Source organism: Ambystoma mexicanum, chromosome 10 (genome assembly GCF_040938575.1).
Source record: "Ambystoma mexicanum isolate Mex_15411 chromosome 10, UKY_AmexF1_1, whole genome shotgun sequence".
Taxonomy (NCBI): domain Eukaryota; kingdom Metazoa; phylum Chordata; class Amphibia; order Caudata; family Ambystomatidae; genus Ambystoma; species Ambystoma mexicanum.
The window spans coordinates 967,214,874-967,233,220 of NC_090932.1; the positions used below are offsets into that span (position 1 = coordinate 967,214,874).

The window sequence follows — 18,347 nt, forward strand, 5'->3', positions numbered from 1 at the left end:
CCCCTTCCCCTTGCACTTTTCCCCCTCCCCCACCCCTGCACTTGCGCGATCTGAATGACACCTGGCCTAGTAGGATCGTTGTCTGTCTCCCCTTGTCCCTCCCCTCCCTGCCTCGTCGCGCCTTGAAACACCTGTGTATAGGCGCGTTACAAATACCATATCATATCATATCATATATCAAGTAATATTATCCCCATTTATATGGTCGCCGTAAATAATATCGCCGGGAAAAGGTTGCAGCGATATTATATGGGTGACCATATATATGGGGACAGGGGCAAAAAAAAAACATTTTTAAAAAGAAAAAAAAAAGTTTGGGGGTTGTGGGGGTGTCCCCCGCATGTTCCATGCAATAATGTCGCCACAAAAAAAACTGCCATTTTTCGGCGATATTTTTGCATGGCAAGATTTTTGTGGCGACATTATTACATGGAACCTCTTAAGGGGCCTGGTTCTTAGGAGTGTTCTAATGGGAGGTTTTACCTTCCTACTTCTTCCTCACCTCCTCTGTTCCACTCTCTGCTCTTCTGCCTTTCCTCCACATCCAATTCATCCTCCTATTTTTCCTCCTCCTTGGTCTCTCCTTATCACATCTCCTCTGCTCTTTACTTTCCACGCATACTCCTCTACTTACATTCTTTACCTCTTTTCTATCGTTCAACTCCTCTCGTCTGCCTCTCCTCATTTTACCTCTTCACTCTCACATCCTTCTCTTCTTCGTCATCGCTCCTCTTCTCCATTCTTTCTCTTCTCCTTCACCTACTTGCTGCCCCACTTTGCTCTTTCCTGCACCCATATCACACTCTGACTACAAACTGCCACATCAGCTCTCATCTGCTCACTCCTTTTATAGTTCTACAGGGTTTGTGGCATGCAATTGCAAGTGTCGTGCTCCTCTGCGGCAGTGAGGAAAACGTGGCCTGTGATTTTGGTAGAGGCTGTGTGAGCTTCTGCTTCCTCCACCTGTGCGGCATTGGCCTTCTGACTGCTTCGCAAACTGGAGTTATGAAGCATGCACTTGATATATTGGATACACTTGGCGAACATTGCATGCCCATTCGGCTGACTGAGATGGCATTGGTTTCCTTCTTTCTGCATCTCTGCCAGGTATGCTGGGTCTATTCAGTTGCCTGCTGGTTTACTGGCGTTTGAACGATCAGAGCTCCATCTCTCGGGGTACCTTGGATGGATGTATTTTTGATCTACAGGTATTGTAATCACTTGAAATGGTGGGACTGCAACTTATTCTACCCAAGGAATGTTGACCTTTGTATTAGTGGAACATTTGATAGGCTGCAAGTGTTTTGTAAGCAGAAAGCACCAGTGCAAACACACAGATAGGGCTATTAAATCACTTGTGTGCGAAGAAAATATGCTTCCAACTGTATGCGTTGGGAGGTCGGGCAGCAACACAATGTCAGGGAGAACACATTGAAAGATGGCCTCTGGCGAGCCAGGAACTCATTTGGATGAGATGGTCCCTTTTCAGGTGCAGGGATGGCTAGGAAGGGAGGAGGAGCCAAATGAGGGACATATGTAGTCTTGATGGTGGTGGAATAAAACGCACGAGGCTGAGCAATAGGTAGGGAATCCATACAGGTAAGGGGAAAATGGCATTGGGTAGTACGTTGAGCATTTGGAATGCCTGAGTACGGGCCTGTAGTAGCGGATAAAGCCTACATTACAAGCCATCTGATTGGCTAAGAAGCACCTCTCAGATGCTCATTTGTATTATGTCTCACAAGGCAGGCAAGACACACCATTATACTTGCTACCATTCTGTATTTCACTGTATACTGGGGCACAGGTGGCCTCAAATAAATCAGTCTCTCCCACTGGGCATATTTTTTTTGAGGGGGCTCGGTGATCTCACATCTTTTCAGAAATCCCACAGATCCTTGCTGTGCTGGCCACTGTACCCAGACTGCCTCCATGTCCAGAGGATGCACAGCCACAACATTGCTCTAACCACATTTTCAGAACTTTAAAAGCCACCAATTAATTGTATTTCTCCAATCAAGTCTTCTTGATTGAAACGTAGAGTTTAATAACTATCCATTTGTCCGAGGATACTCTTTTTGTTTAAAGGGTAGCAAAATGTATTTATATATTGCGGGTTCGATTCTTAGCCCTTACGCTCCATTTAAGCCACGTTGCGCTATTAAGTCTAGAATAAAGCCACTATAACTTTATTACGCATGTGCCATTTTGTACAATTCTGTTATCTTACGTTTGCTATATACTCCCCTGATACTGCTAGGAAGGGGCTGGTTCCAAAGCAAACGTTCCACTAGGCAGTGTGTGCCAATGTGGGCTTTTTGCATGCCAACGACATTTTGCAAAGGTTTACTTAAATGGTTCTAGTTTTGTAAATCTACCAGATCTAACAGACTATTAAAGTTCTGATTCAGTACACCTGTTTTCCCCCAAGTGAGAACTGCTGTGCATTGCAACAGATGCATCCCTGATTACATGTGTCTGGCCTGCTGATTGCCCTGACATGTTGCCCAAGCAATCCATTGCATGATTGCCTAATCTCCAGACCTTTCGTCTCAAAAAACATGCATGATTCTGTCCGTGTGTGCATATTTTCCCACAGCTGGACTATATATATTTCTCCTGCAAGGGGGAAGCATTCCCTGGCCTCCTCAGTAGTGCTTACATATTGCAGCTTCCTTAGCGTTTACGTCAAATGTTGTGAACAATGTAAATTCAAATTCCCCACCCCAAGATTCCCCCCCCCCCCCCAACCACCGTTCGTCCATTTTAAAGAAAGGGTAAGCACAATAATTCTGTACCATTCTAGAAGTGGACCTAAAGGGACACACTGTGATATTTCTTATTTCAAGAGCCAATTATCTTTACTATATTGCTTGCAACAAAAGGCATGGTCAATTAAAAACAGATCTTTCATCTGAATAGCTGGTATGAATGCTGATACAGTGCTTTGCCTCCTCTGGGGTGGATATTTTAAAAGCTCTGCATCGCTGTGAACGCTGTGGTGGACGGATACACTTTCCATAACGACTCATTGCATCTACAAGGGCTCCATTAACTTAAAAGGTTGAAAGAATTGCTGCAAATCCCGAGAGAAGATGGAGATCCCAAGATGAAGGCAGACCACATGGGAACAGGAAATGCACTGCAGCATCACGAACTGTTGATTGATGAGGAAGGTTCAACCGATTTAAAAAGGTGGCCTTGCAAGACCAGAAAGGCCTCCCACCGGGAAAATGCACATCATCCAAACCATCTTTCCATCTGAGCTCTGCTCTGCCTCTAGTATTCCGTCACTCTTGCTGTAGACCCCCACAATACAATGTTGTATATCTTTCCATGGTATACAGTTGCTTTGCCTGCAGGTTTTTTATTCGACTCGTTTCTTACAAATAATATTCATCAAAATAGCTCATCGAAGAATAAAGGGGGTGGTTTAGGGAATAAAAGGAGTAGGAGGATAGGCATAGGGAATAAATAATAGGGAAGGGAAAGCATGGGGGGGGACCACCCCAAATAAAAAAGTGAGTTTTCTTGATGGCACATTTTCATTAAAAAAACGAATTGAAAAAAAAAAACTGGAGGCAAACGAACATAAAACCCTTTCCATCTTTCTGTACTGTCTGGCATGGCCATTACTATACCGAGGTAATGCTAGGTGACCATGGGCAGCATCAGAGGCCATCAAAAGTAATGATTCAGTTGTGGTTCTTCCTAAGGGTCACACTCACATGAGCAAGCAGCACACAGTTCAATGCTTTCATCAATGGTTGAATTGTTCCTGTCTTATCCACAGGTGTTAAATTAATTTTGCTTGTCGGCCATAACTTAACACACTTTAGGACACATGATTCTCTTTATGCATTGCTAGGATTTTAGCATCAAGTTAGCCAGTAACCTAGCTGCTACTGTCCAACTGGTTTTAGCCAGAAAGACTCAGTTTGATACTGCAAATGTAAAATTGGATCCTATTGTGCAGGAGGGTCAACGGTGGCCCTTTCCCTGAGATGGCATAAATCTTTGCACTAGCCCTGGTCTGGCTTTTCCTTCCTGGGTGGTCATCTGCGACAGGTCATATTAAACAGGGTTGTCGGGTAACCCGGCATGTGGTAAAGGGGTGGTGCTTATGATATAGCTGGATTTGCAAGATCATACTGTTTGTTATTGTGAACCAAGTAAACACAACCATTCAACATAAGCCACTGGTGTCCATCTGTACTCGGGCCTTGCAATTAAACATTGACTCTTCATACCCAGGTTTAATTTGCAGTAAGCGAAAGCCACAGCTACCCCCACCAACTCAAATGTGAGGTACATCTGGCAGTAATTATAAATTAAACTTTTTTTTTTTGTTTTGGTTAGACTATTTGTTTTATGTGTTATATAGTGATTCCCTGAGGAGCGCCAGCGTGTTGAAGTGAAGCTTACACCGTTCATGCCTTTCGGACTTACTCACACGTCCTAAATCCCTTAGGAAATCTGTTCAGTCCTGGCAGTGGAAGTGTTAAGCACTATCTTTTTAATATAACATAGAGGAAACGTTTGTACAAGGCATCCTGGAGCACTGTAATGGGACAAGTATGAAGACAATCAGCATGGTCATTGTTAATATTTCAGGACAATTCAGCATACAAATGTTTACAAAAGTAATAACTCTGCATTTTGTTTGGGAGCGAAGATAACCCCTAGTGGATATGCAGAGCGTCCTGGTATGATGCTGGGGGCAAGCTTGAACATAACACATACCTGATTTGAAGAAGCATAACAGCTGATTGCAGAGATAACTTAGGCTGGGGATCCAACAAAGTGCTGGTAGTTGTGCTAGAGCGCTTTGTTTACATGTGGCAAGGAGGACATCAGTTTACGTTTTGAGTAGCAGGGTGTAAAGTGTGAGGATATTCTTAAGCCGGTAAGAAAGCTCAGCGGATTGAGCGCTTGCTGCTGCGATCTGAGCGTGATCTGCAGGTCCCAGGTTCGATTCCCGGGAAAGGTCAACTCAGGCTTTCATCCTTTTGAGGTCGATAAATAAGTACCAATCGGTTGGGTGATATTGTATGCAAATATGTGCTCTGTAAAGAGCTTTGGATAAAGGACTATATGAATAACAAACAAATCATTATCATTAAGTCAATACTATACATTTGACATTAAATCTCTGGTGGAAAGAGACTGCATAAAACCACCTCGTAGTCCCAGGTTGTGGGAATAGCATGTGCCGCTGTGTGATGAGTGCCACACTCCAAAGCCAAAACTGCTTTTTACATTATTTCCGAGTGACCCATGAAATAGCAGACAGATGGTAGAAAAGGCAGGGTTATTTCCCCATCCCCAAGTGTCATCCAAAAGGAGTGCTCGCATGTGTGGATTGGTGATTGGTCAAGTCTTGTTTGGTTGTACATATGTGTGCATCTGGTTCATGATTTGTACATGATGGACTTAGAGTCAATGTGACTTTCAAGTGACTCCTTTTTTTTCTTGATGTCCCAAATGTTGATTTGAAATTGTTTTTTTGTGGCTTATGGAATGGGTGTAACTTTCTCGAGTGTTTAAAAAAAAATGTATTTAATAATACATAAAGAAAAGACGATGCTTAACATAATTGCCCTGTGAGTGAACAATAACTCTGATGCTTACTATGAATTATTTGATTGTTCCAATATGTGATACAGGGGGTGTTTTGCGTTTATTGGAGAAAGTGGGTACAGACAGCAGTGTTAATGTGGTGTGAGGAAAGAGCAACCATAAGGCATAGAGTACCTATTTTTAATGTACATAAGAGACGTCATTCTTGTTTGTTTTGGTTCTGAAAAGGGTGAATCCATATATTGTGCATGTAATATTAAAGTATCATTGGTGGTCTAGATGAAGGACACCTGGCAATATATGAGAAGGATCTATGTGAGGGAGGGTTTAATGAGGCCTGATGTATCAGACATGTATTTATTTAATATAATGTGGCATAGTTTACAAGAACTTTTCACATACCTTAAACACATTGCAAATGTGAGTACATTCCATAATATTTAAAACGATGATTAATAACCATCTCTCAAGCAATAAAATGCCAGCTTTCTAAGCAGGTTCATTAGTGATAATTCATTTGTATATCCTAAAATCCATAGCGAGTTTTCTGAAGTACAATTAAAAATAATAAATATATTTGATCAAATTATATAAAATCACTAAATTTAAACCAACTTTGGGGTCACATTCACCAGACCCTATAAAGTGCAGCGTTCAAGGAATCAGATGTTTTGATTCGTAAAGTGTAATTCGCATTATGTTAGTGGCATGGTTTTAAAGATATCCTATGGGCAAATAGTTGGTGACTATCTAGTGTAAAGGTGCCTAATGTAGGGGTCTGCAGCAGGAACATATCCGGGTAACCATCTTGTTTAGTTTTCTTTGATTGAAATAACAATCAACATGTATTTTCCTCCCATTAACAGCAGCTGCCTGTTTCTTCTTCCAGGTGGTTAGTTGTGAAGGATTCCTTTTTGCTGTACATGAGGATGGACAGTGGTGCCATTTGCTTTGTGCTGCTTGTCGATAAAGAGTTCAGCATCAAAATTGGGCAGAAAGAGACGGAGACAAAATACGGGCTTCGTATCGACAACCTTTCCCGGTAAGAGGGAAGACCTATCGTTTGCTTTGCATATTGTGCACAAAAACACTTAAAATCAAAAGAGGTGTGTACTTCTATCTGTTTTCCTCAGTCTCTTGCATTGTGTATTTGGTCTGCTTTTTCTTCTACCCCAAGCTAGGGCAATGTGCTAAAAATACGAGAGCCAAAGTAAAAACACCAAACCAAATATGTGCCAAGAGGTTGCATACTGTGGCCATTGCAGTCTGCAAATCCCAAAACAGCTGCTTGATAACCCTTATTTGAATAGTCAAGCACTATATGCATGCATAGTACACTGCCTTTGCCGAAAGGCCTACAGACCTCCCTGTCGGATGGAATTAAAAAGAACGTTTTTAACAAAAATAAAATAAGTTGCTTCCTATTATTACTATTTGAACTTTTGCTGATTTACCAATGAAAACATTTTGTCTACCTTTTTTTTTCTCAATTCTAAGAATCTTTCTTACATAGGTTGCTTCTGTGAACTGCCTTCAACCTCTGAAACAGGAAGCGACACGAGAAGAGGAGTGTAATTGTAGACTACAGATGTATGATGTCATCAAAGATGCATTTGGTTTGGTTTTCCACCAACAGGTTTCTGTCTGCTACTCCAGCCCATCCTACACATGGTTATTTTGCCCACTCATCTCCTTTAAGCCCCATATTTTTAAACTTGTGAATCGGTCGCTGATGTTGCCAATATTGTCCAAGACCTCCAAGGGTGGACACATACCTGGCAAATCCTTGTCCGTAATTTGACCATTGTTTTTCCACAACTACTACAACTTACACTACAGATAGCTTTAGGTCCCAATAGCACTACTACTAGTTTTATAACTTAGTAATATTTAAGACTGGTAGGCACTAGTAGGTTTAAAACTCCTTGTGCTACATTACGACTGGTGCTGTAGGTAGCAGCAAAACACCAGATACTACTAGTACTATTGTTTGCACCCCTACCATTAGTACTACTCTTGCTAATGGTATTCATATTTCTGGGTATACTAGACGTGGTAGAGATCATTTTACAGTACTGTTACTACTGGTACTATAAATGCACTGCTATTGGTTTAACTCCTACTAATACAAGTAAAACACCAATCCATCCTACAATTGCTACGAAAAGTATGGGTGCTTCATAATTAATTCTAGTAATAGTACTACTGTCGGTGCTGTTACATGAAGCACTGTCTTTATTACTACTGGTAGTGCTGAGTTTACTAATGCTATTAGTGTTGGTAGTTCTGTTGCTGCTGTAAGTACTGGTAGCAGTGGCAAGACTAGTTATATGACTAGTACCAGCAGTACATCTGCTAAAAGTATTGATTCTAGAAGCAGTTTTACTCCCAACAGTAGTTTTGCAAGTACTACTACTATTTTAATAGTAGTAGAAGTACCAGCAGCACTACGTCCGCTACTATTACTATTGATAACACTAGCACCTGTGCAATTAGTATTGCTACTGGTAGGAGAAGTACTACTGCGTTTGCTGTTAGTGCTACTCCAACCTTTACATGTAGAATTGTTTCTTCTGGAAGTGTGATTACCTTTGGTATTGATAGAGTACTATTATGACTGGTAGTCTGGCTAATCTACCACTAAAAGTTAGTATTTATCATTGAATTTGTAGTACTGGAAGTATGTTTGTTCTACAATGAGGCAGTATTTTGCAGCGGGTTAGGGTGCCATTAGCAGGAGAGTGCCTGCATTGCCATATTGGCTTTCAACGCATCATATCTGGACGCATTGCAAATGGGTGGCATATCTCTTCTCCGGAAGCAGCCTTAGTAGTACAAGTAGTAGATAGGCCAATAGTGATATCAGTAGTAATGATAGTAGTAGTTTGAGAGCTGATAGTAGCAGTAACAATAGCACTACTAGTAGTGTTGCTTGTAACAGGACCAGCAAATTGAGCAGTATGAGAGGGTGGAGTACTACCTCTATCAGTATTAGCATACTATTGGTGTTTGGGAGACTAGTTTCTGAGCCGTGAACTTCAGTTGGGGTTTATCGGGTCGGTGGTACAGAATATCAAGGTATATCAATAAGTCTCTGGAAGGATGGATCACCAGCATATGGAGTGTGCAGTGTAGGTGCAGGGCAGGATTACTAGTTTTTATGCACTTGCAAGTGGAAGCTAAACAATGATGCAACTTCTTTGTGTAATTGGTGTGCAGACTACACTTCCTCTCCTCTTCTGATAATGTTTCCCGTTTCAAGAATCAAAGATCAGACAGTCAGCGGCAACCTGAGTGAAGAAAATGTATGTGTGTTAAAATGAAATGGATTTTAAAAAGCTTTGTCTATGAATTTAACAGCTGATAAAACATTCATTGTAAGGGTTAACCCATCTAATTTTCTAAAGACATGTACCAACCTGATTAACCAATACTTTACGTAAAGTGAAACCATCCTCATGATCTTGTTCTAATTCTACTAAAGGTCATTGATCTTAAAGTGCAACAGTTACCGGCATGCACGATGGTGGGGACAAGCCATTGAAGAGTTTGTTCGCAAACATGGCAAGGACTTTCTGACAGCTCACAGGTTCGGCTCATATGCTGCTGTTCAGGAGAAAACATTGTCGAAATGGTAAGGATTTCTCTCTATGATGTTATTAACATTAGAATTCTCTGAGAAGTGCTTCGCAAATTCGTGTAAAAACAAAATCTATTAGTACATTTAAGTAATCTTCCTTTGCCATCTAATCTTGCCCTGGGGCTACAGCGATCTTAACTGTCCTCATGAAATGTAAGCAATTTAAACTAGAATACTGCAAGTATTTTAAATAAAAATGTATAATGTGTGGCTACTGTACAGTGATGAATGGCAGATAACATTTACATTTCTTGGAGAAGAATCCCTTGTCAGCTGTTGAGCTGCAGAACTGGCAAAATGCCATCAACCAGCAGATTAGTAATACATACATACATACATACATACATACATACATACATACATAAGGTGGTGACATTTCACGCTTCAGGGATTTGGATGAAGAGGAGATTGTTTTGAAATTGAAAGTACACATAAGCCAGGCATTAAGATTGTAGAGATTTTCATTGTATTGTATTCCAGGACTTTGACTTTCTCTGGAATGTTGTGCAGGTTTTTCTAAAGAACAAGTACATTTCAGAAAGAGTCCATGAAGCTCAGTATATCATCATTCAATCTTAAAACACAATACAAACCTTTCCTGTGACCTGAGGAGCCTGGCAATGATATGTCCTAGCACCCCTGTTTTTCGTGTCATTTATAATAGATGTGACCAAGACTGGGTGCGGACAAACCCATTTCAAGTGGCACCAGATAAGGCATTCTCATATTTGTGGATGATGCTGTCTTCATTTCCAAAAAAGAATCCAGATTACGAAAACGTCTCAATAAATGTAACAACATATGTGTGAAAGATTTAGCAATGCATTTAAACAAAACCAAGAGTATGATAATGCATTCTAATGGCTCTTGTAAATTCAATGCATTTATCATAGGCAATTCTGATCAAAGGATCAAAACGTGTGTATGCTCAAGCCAGGGCAGCCTCAGTGCCCGCAAATGGGGAAAAAAAAAACTCCACCTCACCAGGCAAGGAGATCAGTCGCTGCATCTTTCAGGCATACAGGAACATGGGTGATCATCCCATTAATGGAGGTTAGCTGAACTGTGAAAATTAGATTTATGGGCAGTTAAATAAAATTCATTAGTGAAACATCTACTGGGCTTGTCCAAAAGCACTCATTCCATTCCATTATATTTGAATCTGTGCATGATTAAGAAAAGCATAAGCATCCTTTAACATTCTACTAATGGTTGAAACTCTGGAGCTCATCCAAGTTATCCATTTATCATGAGGCTTTTTGCAATGTTCTTAAATTCAAAGGAGCTAAATCCTTGGGCTGGACGTGCAGTGTTAGAGCTATGGCAAGTAAGTTAGGGCTCGCTTATGTCTGGGAAGGACAGGCAATGATTGGCTCTGTGACTAAAATATTGGTTTGGTATTCCTTTGAATAATGGGTTCTGATTACTAGATTGGATTTTTGTGCCAGTGGAGGGCTTGCGAAAGATATTTTTGCACAAAAACAAGTTGGGTTTTAAAGACTATTTCGATGAACGAGAGCACCTTTCCACATGTAGTTACTTCACACCGAATTCCGGTTGGGAATATTGCCCATTTATTGCACCCTGGAAACAAGGTTCAAATGATTGTTGGCCCACACTACCAGACAATTGAGGAAGATAACACTCCTTTTTATTCCTTTGCTTCTGCACACTTAAGGCTAAGAGATACTTTGAGAAATGTAGTTATCAAAAAGTTAGCACCATTGTTTTTTGTCTTGTTCAACGATTTTTGCTCCAGCTAACTACTCCTCAATAAAGCCCAGTCATTAACAAAGAACACCCTCTCTGTATGTATAGCTAGTTAATATTTTTTAAATCATAATTTCTCATTCAAGTATTTATTTTATATTGTTTTTGTATCATGTAGGATATCTTTGGATTAATTTATGTATTGCTAGTTTGTCTTATCAGTTTGAAAGTTTTCTTCTGTTGCCTGCAAACCAACATTTTTGTTGTTGCATTTCCATACGTTAATAGTGTTTCACTGAAATAAAGCCAAACAGGTTTATTTCAGAAAGAAGTCCCATAAAATTCAGTTCATCACACAATCTTAAGACATTTTAAAAACAGTGCAATATAACCAGTATTCAATAATACTAGTCAATAAAAATATTCTCCCAAAAGCTTCGTAAGATTTACATACAAGAAGGGTGTGTGCCATAGTTTCTGTTGATTTAGTGTACAGGGGTCTATATTGGGTGGTGAGAGTGATATAGGTGCAGACCAGGGGAAAATTTAGCAAAATGGGGCACGACTGCAATTGTGTGAGTGACATTGGGCAGGTCTGTTGGAGCCTAATGGGTCAGTGACATGTAATTTAAGGCAACATTGGACAGAACTGGGTAGTGAGAGTAGCACAGGGAAAAGCAAGAGGGGCAAAGGAACCTGGCCTGTGAAGTGTTGGAATTTTTCATGTCTTGTCCGAAAACAGTGCTTGCGAATTCTATAGCTTTTTAAATTCTGATTTCACCCTCATATTAAGCTATATAGTGTATTATTTTGTCCCATTGTTAAAAAAATGTGTGTAGAGAGAACACTGCAAAAACCCCACTTAATGGATTTGGACTAGTTCATGCCTAATTGGGGAAATCATTTATGCCTCACCACTTCAAATATTGACTAGCCACCACGAATTATGAGCACAAAGTGTTTTATTTTCTGGGACTCCAATGAGTGGTAAATGTTGACAAAAGCCAAATACAGAGCAAAGAAGTAGTTCCACCATAAGGTGTTAAATAAAAATGTTCAAGGAAAATGAGACAAGGCGTTCAAAGGTGTATTTTATCGAGGTTGTCAGTCAATCTAAACTTCTAAAGCATTGTCTGTTGGTTTCCCACATTCTCTGGTCAAATATTCTTCAAAATGCCTTACTTTCAAACTTCGGCGTGTAGTATTTCTTCCAAAATCCACACGTTCGTTGACCTTTGGGAACTCTGACTTAAAGTCTAGCATGCACCATTTATGTTTGGGTTCACTCTATCAGTGTGTTCTAGAAACACAGGCTTCAAGATCCAGAGTGCAATATTCCTTTTTGTTCATCCGTTACTTAATGCACTCTAGGGACGCTGATATCAAGTTTGTAATCCACTCCTGCAACTCTGATAATGACTGTCCGCATGCAGTGTTTCTCCTTCTTCCCAGTTTCTTTTATTTGTTTGTGATATAGTATATTAGACTTTTCATAAATTATCAATTTATTTATTGAGCATTTGTATGGTGCCTATTCAGCAGAAAGTGTTTCCAGGCGCCACAAGACAAAAGGAAGTGGAGGCGATAGGAGCAAACAATAGTAACAGTCCTACTAGGCCTTGTGACATTCGGATCGTGCAATAGCAGTATCAAGAAGTGCAGGGGCAGGGTTCCAGGGGAGGACAAGGGATGCGGTAGGTAGAGGACAAGGGATGGGGCAGGGAGAGAGTGAAGGATGGAGAAGTGTTGGGGGGGCACGAGCTGGGCAAGTACTAAGGGATGCCCGGAAGGGCAAGTGCCAGGGGGAGCAAGGGTCAATGGTGAGGGCCATCCTAGGAGGCTAATCTGGGAAGGGTGTCCGAGGGCAAGTGTAGGTAAGAAGGGGTGAGAGTGGAAGACTGGCTAAGGAGAGTCTGACCCCGGCGAGACTCATAAGGGACACAGGCATCCAGTCGTAGTGGCAGGAGACGGGCAGGGGCGAGGGAATGAGGAGGAGAAAAGGAAGGTCTTGAGAAGCTTCCAGAACTTAAGGAGATCTGGCTCAAGTCTATCATGTTACAAATACATAATTCATATAGAAGTAGTGGACTTAATACAAATGAATTTCTACATACAATAGGTTTTAAGAGTTAATTAAATGATCTGCATACGCCATCTAAAAATTTCATATTAGATAACATTGTTATTGTAACAGAATACTTCCCCTATCTTGTCATGAACCAGTCTAAGAATATTTATTAATGCAATAATAAAAGAAGGTTGGGGTCCTTCCAATACATTTAAACAGAATTGCTCACTAATCACAAAGCGCTAATCGTTCACAAATTTAGAATAATAATCCTGAATTTAGTGAGGCAGGACAATGTAGGATAAGATGTAGTGTCTCAGAGTGAGAATTACTTTGGCGTAATCTGCATATGGGATGTTCTTTTCCTATGCCACAAATGGTCTGCATTGATCCAATATGCACAAAAGATTAAAACATACAGTTGTTGCAACCTCTAATAAGATACTTGGGTATCTGATGGGACTGGCCTAGACATTTTAGCATAATCTGATAGAAGTTTGTATCTGTGTAAATCCTTGTATTGTTAGCACCAATCATGGACTTTTAATTTGTTTAATCTTGTCAGGATTTTCAAGTACTAGAAGTTTGTTTGCTCTCAATTAGTATTTTTTTGCATTCTTGAGGAAAATTGAATAATGGTTGAAAGGTATGTTCCTGATTCATTATATGTAAATCTGTTTGCTGGATTTAAGTTTTTATAGAAAATGTTTGTTCCAATTTATTGTCGATGCCCATGATTGTAAGCCTAATCCACATGGTAGGATTGACAATGGAAGAGAGTTTGGGAGAAAGACATTTTTTTCCACAGGGATCCTTCAATTTGGGTTAATATTCCCCTCCGTTGGAAATGCTGATAGCTCTAAAACATATAACAAGAATTGAATTACCTTGCCACTATAGCAATTATTTAACTGGATAATTGTGACTTTACAAAACTAACTTTTATTTTTCACATTTGGCCCAGGCGGAGGACCTAATTTTATTTGTTATTCTTAATATTGTATCTGATGTTCAATGTTTATCGTCCATAGAGAAGCCCAGATACATTACAAAAGATGCTAAGGATAACTTTTTACCCTCTATTCCCAGTTTCTTAATGTGTTCTAGGACCTCTGATCTGAAGTTCCAGCATGTAGCTTTCCTCCTCGTTCTCAGTTTCTTAATGCCCACCAGGACCTGTGACCTCAAGTTCGAGAATGCAGCATTTCTTCTTGATCTCAATGTGATCAAGTGGGTGTTTTACCTGGGTGATGATCCTCTGTTCCGTGGTCGCAGTGTCTCCTCCTCTTTACTGGGTTACATCTGCAAACCCTCGCTTCCCCTCTCAGTTCCTGCTGTTAGACTCTCTTCATCCTTAAATCTGCTCTCGCTCGCACATCTACCCAGTTTGTCCTTGTTGCATGGCTTTACTTCTTGAGGTCTCCTATTGTACCATTTGTTGCTGAGAGGCTCTTTACCTGACATCCACTGGCTCTCAAATACTTAGATGGCACACAGTGGCTCTGCACCACATCCTACTTTTGAATCCTGCACCATTTGATGACTATAACCCCATCGTTCAGCTCTGTTCGCTTTCTCTGGGCCGTGGTCATAAAACAAGGATGTAGCATTTTATAAACATTGATTCAGTAAGCCTGAGGGCCGAGATAGGTGTAGGCTTTTTGGTATATAATATCCTTGCGTCGATTAAGTGGAAAAGACACCTTAATGTTTCCTGGCAGCATGTTTTCTTTATTAATATAAATGCATCCGGAAAAGGAACCAAAAAAGAACGACGGAACCGCTTGATCACGTAGGTTTACAAACACAGATGATGGACTGCAATTTAACCCCTAGCAACTCTCTGATTGTGCATGGAGAGTGTCTACCTGCTAGAAGCCGCTTGTTTAGCATGTTTTGTCAGGAAGCCATCTTAGAACAATTAGATAGTATACATTTCTCATAGGAAAATGCAGACAACTTCCTCTAACATACGAGACATAGATGACAGTACTGCAATGTTTTAAAATGAATTCACAATTTCGAAACCTATGCCGAAAGGGCAATAATGATGCCGCTTAAAAAAAAGCAACTTCATAAAAAAAATGTGTTTTTCAGATTCCGTCTTTTTGTGTGTCCATTATACATTAACATTACATGAAGAGAGAAAGTAATCAAATACTGCTCATGGCTGCCTAGTGGAAATCCAAAATGGGGGTAGCCTTTGCAGAGTGTAGATCGGCTATGATGCCTTTGACCTGCTCGAGCAGGGATCTGCTGCACTACATGTATGATACCTAATTGTTAAATGCTGTGATTGTATATATCATACAACAAACTAGGGTAATACTTGAACGGAATGCATGTAGGTAATAATACCTATTTGTTGGGGCTTGTGCAAATATGCAAGAGTAAAAGTTTAGATATATGTGCAAATAGCATTTTAGCAGCAAAAATATGTATTTACATAGCAGCAATAAAATAAAGTGCATAGTGCTCTCCGTCCATGCATGTACCTCTCCTATGAATATAGGGCTCTGTAGTCAGTTGTTTAGTATGTGGAGTATAGTATCCTAATTGTATAAAATAAAGAGTATCTCTATTAATTTATATTTCTCACCGAGTCTGAGGTACATGCATGGGCTGCTGATTTTTTTTAAAACTAGAGAGGAAAAAGTTTCCTCTTATAAAGTGCAAAGTGCGTACAAACATTGCTTAATTATAAAGTGTTAAGTGCATAAAATATCCAAATTCATAAAATGACCTATAAGTCATATTAGTTAGATGTTAGCCCATGTACATGCATCCTTATGTTTAAAAGAAAGAAGGTATTACAAATACAGTATAAAAAACCCTAGGTATTTTATCCATATAGAATTGTCACAGATTTAACAAAATTAAGCAGGTAAAAACCAGTCCAAAAATCTCTGTGTTGTAAGAGTCACTTAAAATAAGTACCAAAACCTATACAACTACAAGTTAAAAACAATAGTTTAAAAACACAGTAAAACGGTGAGAGCAGAACCCCAGACCATTATTATATATGTATACGTATAATAACACCTGTCAAAATTTTAAGGAATATGAAAGTTATTAATATGTGAAAATCAGAGACACATTGTACATTTCATTGCTCAGGGCATGGCACGTGCTGTATACGTAACCTTGTCTGTACTTAGAAAGAAAAAGGTAAGCATATGATACATATGAGACCTGGTCAGAGCGAACCTGAGACAGTATCTACAAAAACCTCATGTTCCCAGGAAGGTATATAGTTCCTCATCAAGGTTATGACCCCTGGGCTTTTTTGCCTCTAGGTCTAAAATACATCTGGTTTCCAATTGTCGTAGTGTTAATTCACGATTGCCTCCTCTGAGTGGTTTGGTGATTGTATGTATAACAAAAAAGGTGAAACCCTCTAATTTACCTCCATGTTGGTTCTTAAAATGAAGGGCCATAGGGTAAGTCGGGTCAGCATTCTTGATTGCCCTAATGTGCCGTAACACCCTCAATTTTAGTTTTCCTTTGGTGCTACCGACATACCACTTGTTGCATGGGCAGTTTAACACATATACCACATATTCAGTTTCACAAGTAATTCTAGACACAATCTTAATGTTCTCTCCTAAAATGGGATGTAAATAACAATTGATGTTAACAGCATAGGTACATGCTTTACACTTAGAACATTTTTGGAAGCCCGGTCTTTTGATGTTCATCCAACTGGCTCCTGATTGGTCAACTAGAGGACTCATGAAGCTGGGTACAAGGGTATCTTTAAATGAAGACGATCTGCGGAATGTAATGTTAGCTTTAGGTGCCAGTAGCTCGCCAAGATGTTCGTCCAGTTTTAAAACATGCCAATGTTTCTGTATTACTTGGCAAATATTTTGGGCACCGTTGCCAAAGGTCAATCAGACGTGTGTCTGCATTATCCGTGATCTTCGTTTGGACACATTGGAAACCAATAGTAGGGAACGATCCATGTCCCTAGCTTTTAAAAACGCTCTTTCCAGTACTTTGATTGGATAGCCTCGATTTTTGAACCTCTGAGCCATCAAGGCACACTCGCTGTCAAAGGTATTAATATTAGAGCAGTTTCTACGTATGCGAATAAATCCCCCATACGGAATACTCCATTTTAAGGCTGTGGGATGGCTGCTCTTCGCATGCAATGGAATGTTGGAGCTGGTAGGTTTTCTATGTAAGCTACTAATAAGTTCGCCATTGGCCACAGAAACTGCGATATCCAAGAACACAATGTCCGTCTTGCTGTGACTTTCTGTGAATTGTAGGTTGAGCTCATTAGTATTCAATATACTTACGAAGTCTAGCCATTCCTGATCGCTGCCATCCCAGATCACAAACAGATCGTCAATGTAATGCAGCCACAGTACTATTTTATCTGTGTATTTGATGTTACTTGGATGCCAGACAACAAACTTCTCCCACCATCCCATTGTCAAATTCACATATTAGGGAGCAAACGTAGTGCCCATGGCATTGCCTTGAAGCTGGATAAAGAACTCTTTATCAAAGAGAAAACAGTTGTTGGTTAAACAGAATTTGATCATCTCTATTATCATGAGGCCATGTTGCATATAATTCATGGATCTGGTATGCAAAAAATACTCGCATGTTTTGAGACCATCAGAGTGTCGGATTGATGTGTAGAGAGAGACCACATCTAGTGTTGTCAGCAAGTAAGACGTTTTCCATAGAATACCTTCTATTCTACTCAGAAAATCTTTCGTATCCCTTAAATAAGAGGGCAGAGTAGTAACGAAAGTAATCAATGTTTCATCCACAAACCGTGAAAGATTTTCCAACAATGCCCCACATAGTGTAACAATTTGTCTGCCTGGGGGTCTAGTCAAACTCTTGTGAACTTTAGGAAAAAAATTAATTGTTGGAATGGTGGGGAATTTAGGTTGTAAGAATGTGCAAATGTCTTCGTCTAACAGGTCTCTCTCCTTCCAAGTCTGTAAAAGATTAGATAGTAAAACGCTCATAACTTCTGAAGGATCATCTTGTAATTTAGCGTAGCAATTCTTATCCATTAGTTGTCTGTGGGCCTCCTTAATATAGTCATTCCGATTCATCATGACTATATTAGTCCCCTTGTCAGATGGTTTGATTATGTACTCCGTCATTACACCAAGTTGTTTCAATGTGCGTTGTTGTACCGGGGTTAAATTTGTTCTCGTAGGAGACCGTTTCTTCCTGATCTTTTTAAGATCATTAATTACCAGGTCCTGAAAAGCCTCAACATGGCCTCCTGGATTAAACATAGGGTTAAATCTGGATTTCATTTTTAATGCTGTTTTGCCTGGCCAACTGGTATCAGCATTCATTAGTTCAAATTCTTGG

General features: G+C 40.0%; 1 protein-coding gene across 2 annotated transcripts in view; it reads left to right on the forward strand.

The window, feature by feature from the left end:
• The window catches only part of PLD1 (phospholipase D1), an 886,935-nt gene that overhangs the window by 601,154 nt on the left and 267,434 nt on the right, over window positions 1-18,347 (forward strand). For both annotated transcript variants that reach the window (XM_069618743.1, XM_069618744.1), the window contains 2 exons: window positions 6,470-6,622; window positions 9,065-9,214. In XM_069618743.1, the coding sequence (XP_069474844.1) occupies window positions 6,470-6,622; window positions 9,065-9,214 (303 nt within the window). The remainder of the gene's footprint in view (window positions 1-6,469; window positions 6,623-9,064; window positions 9,215-18,347) is intronic.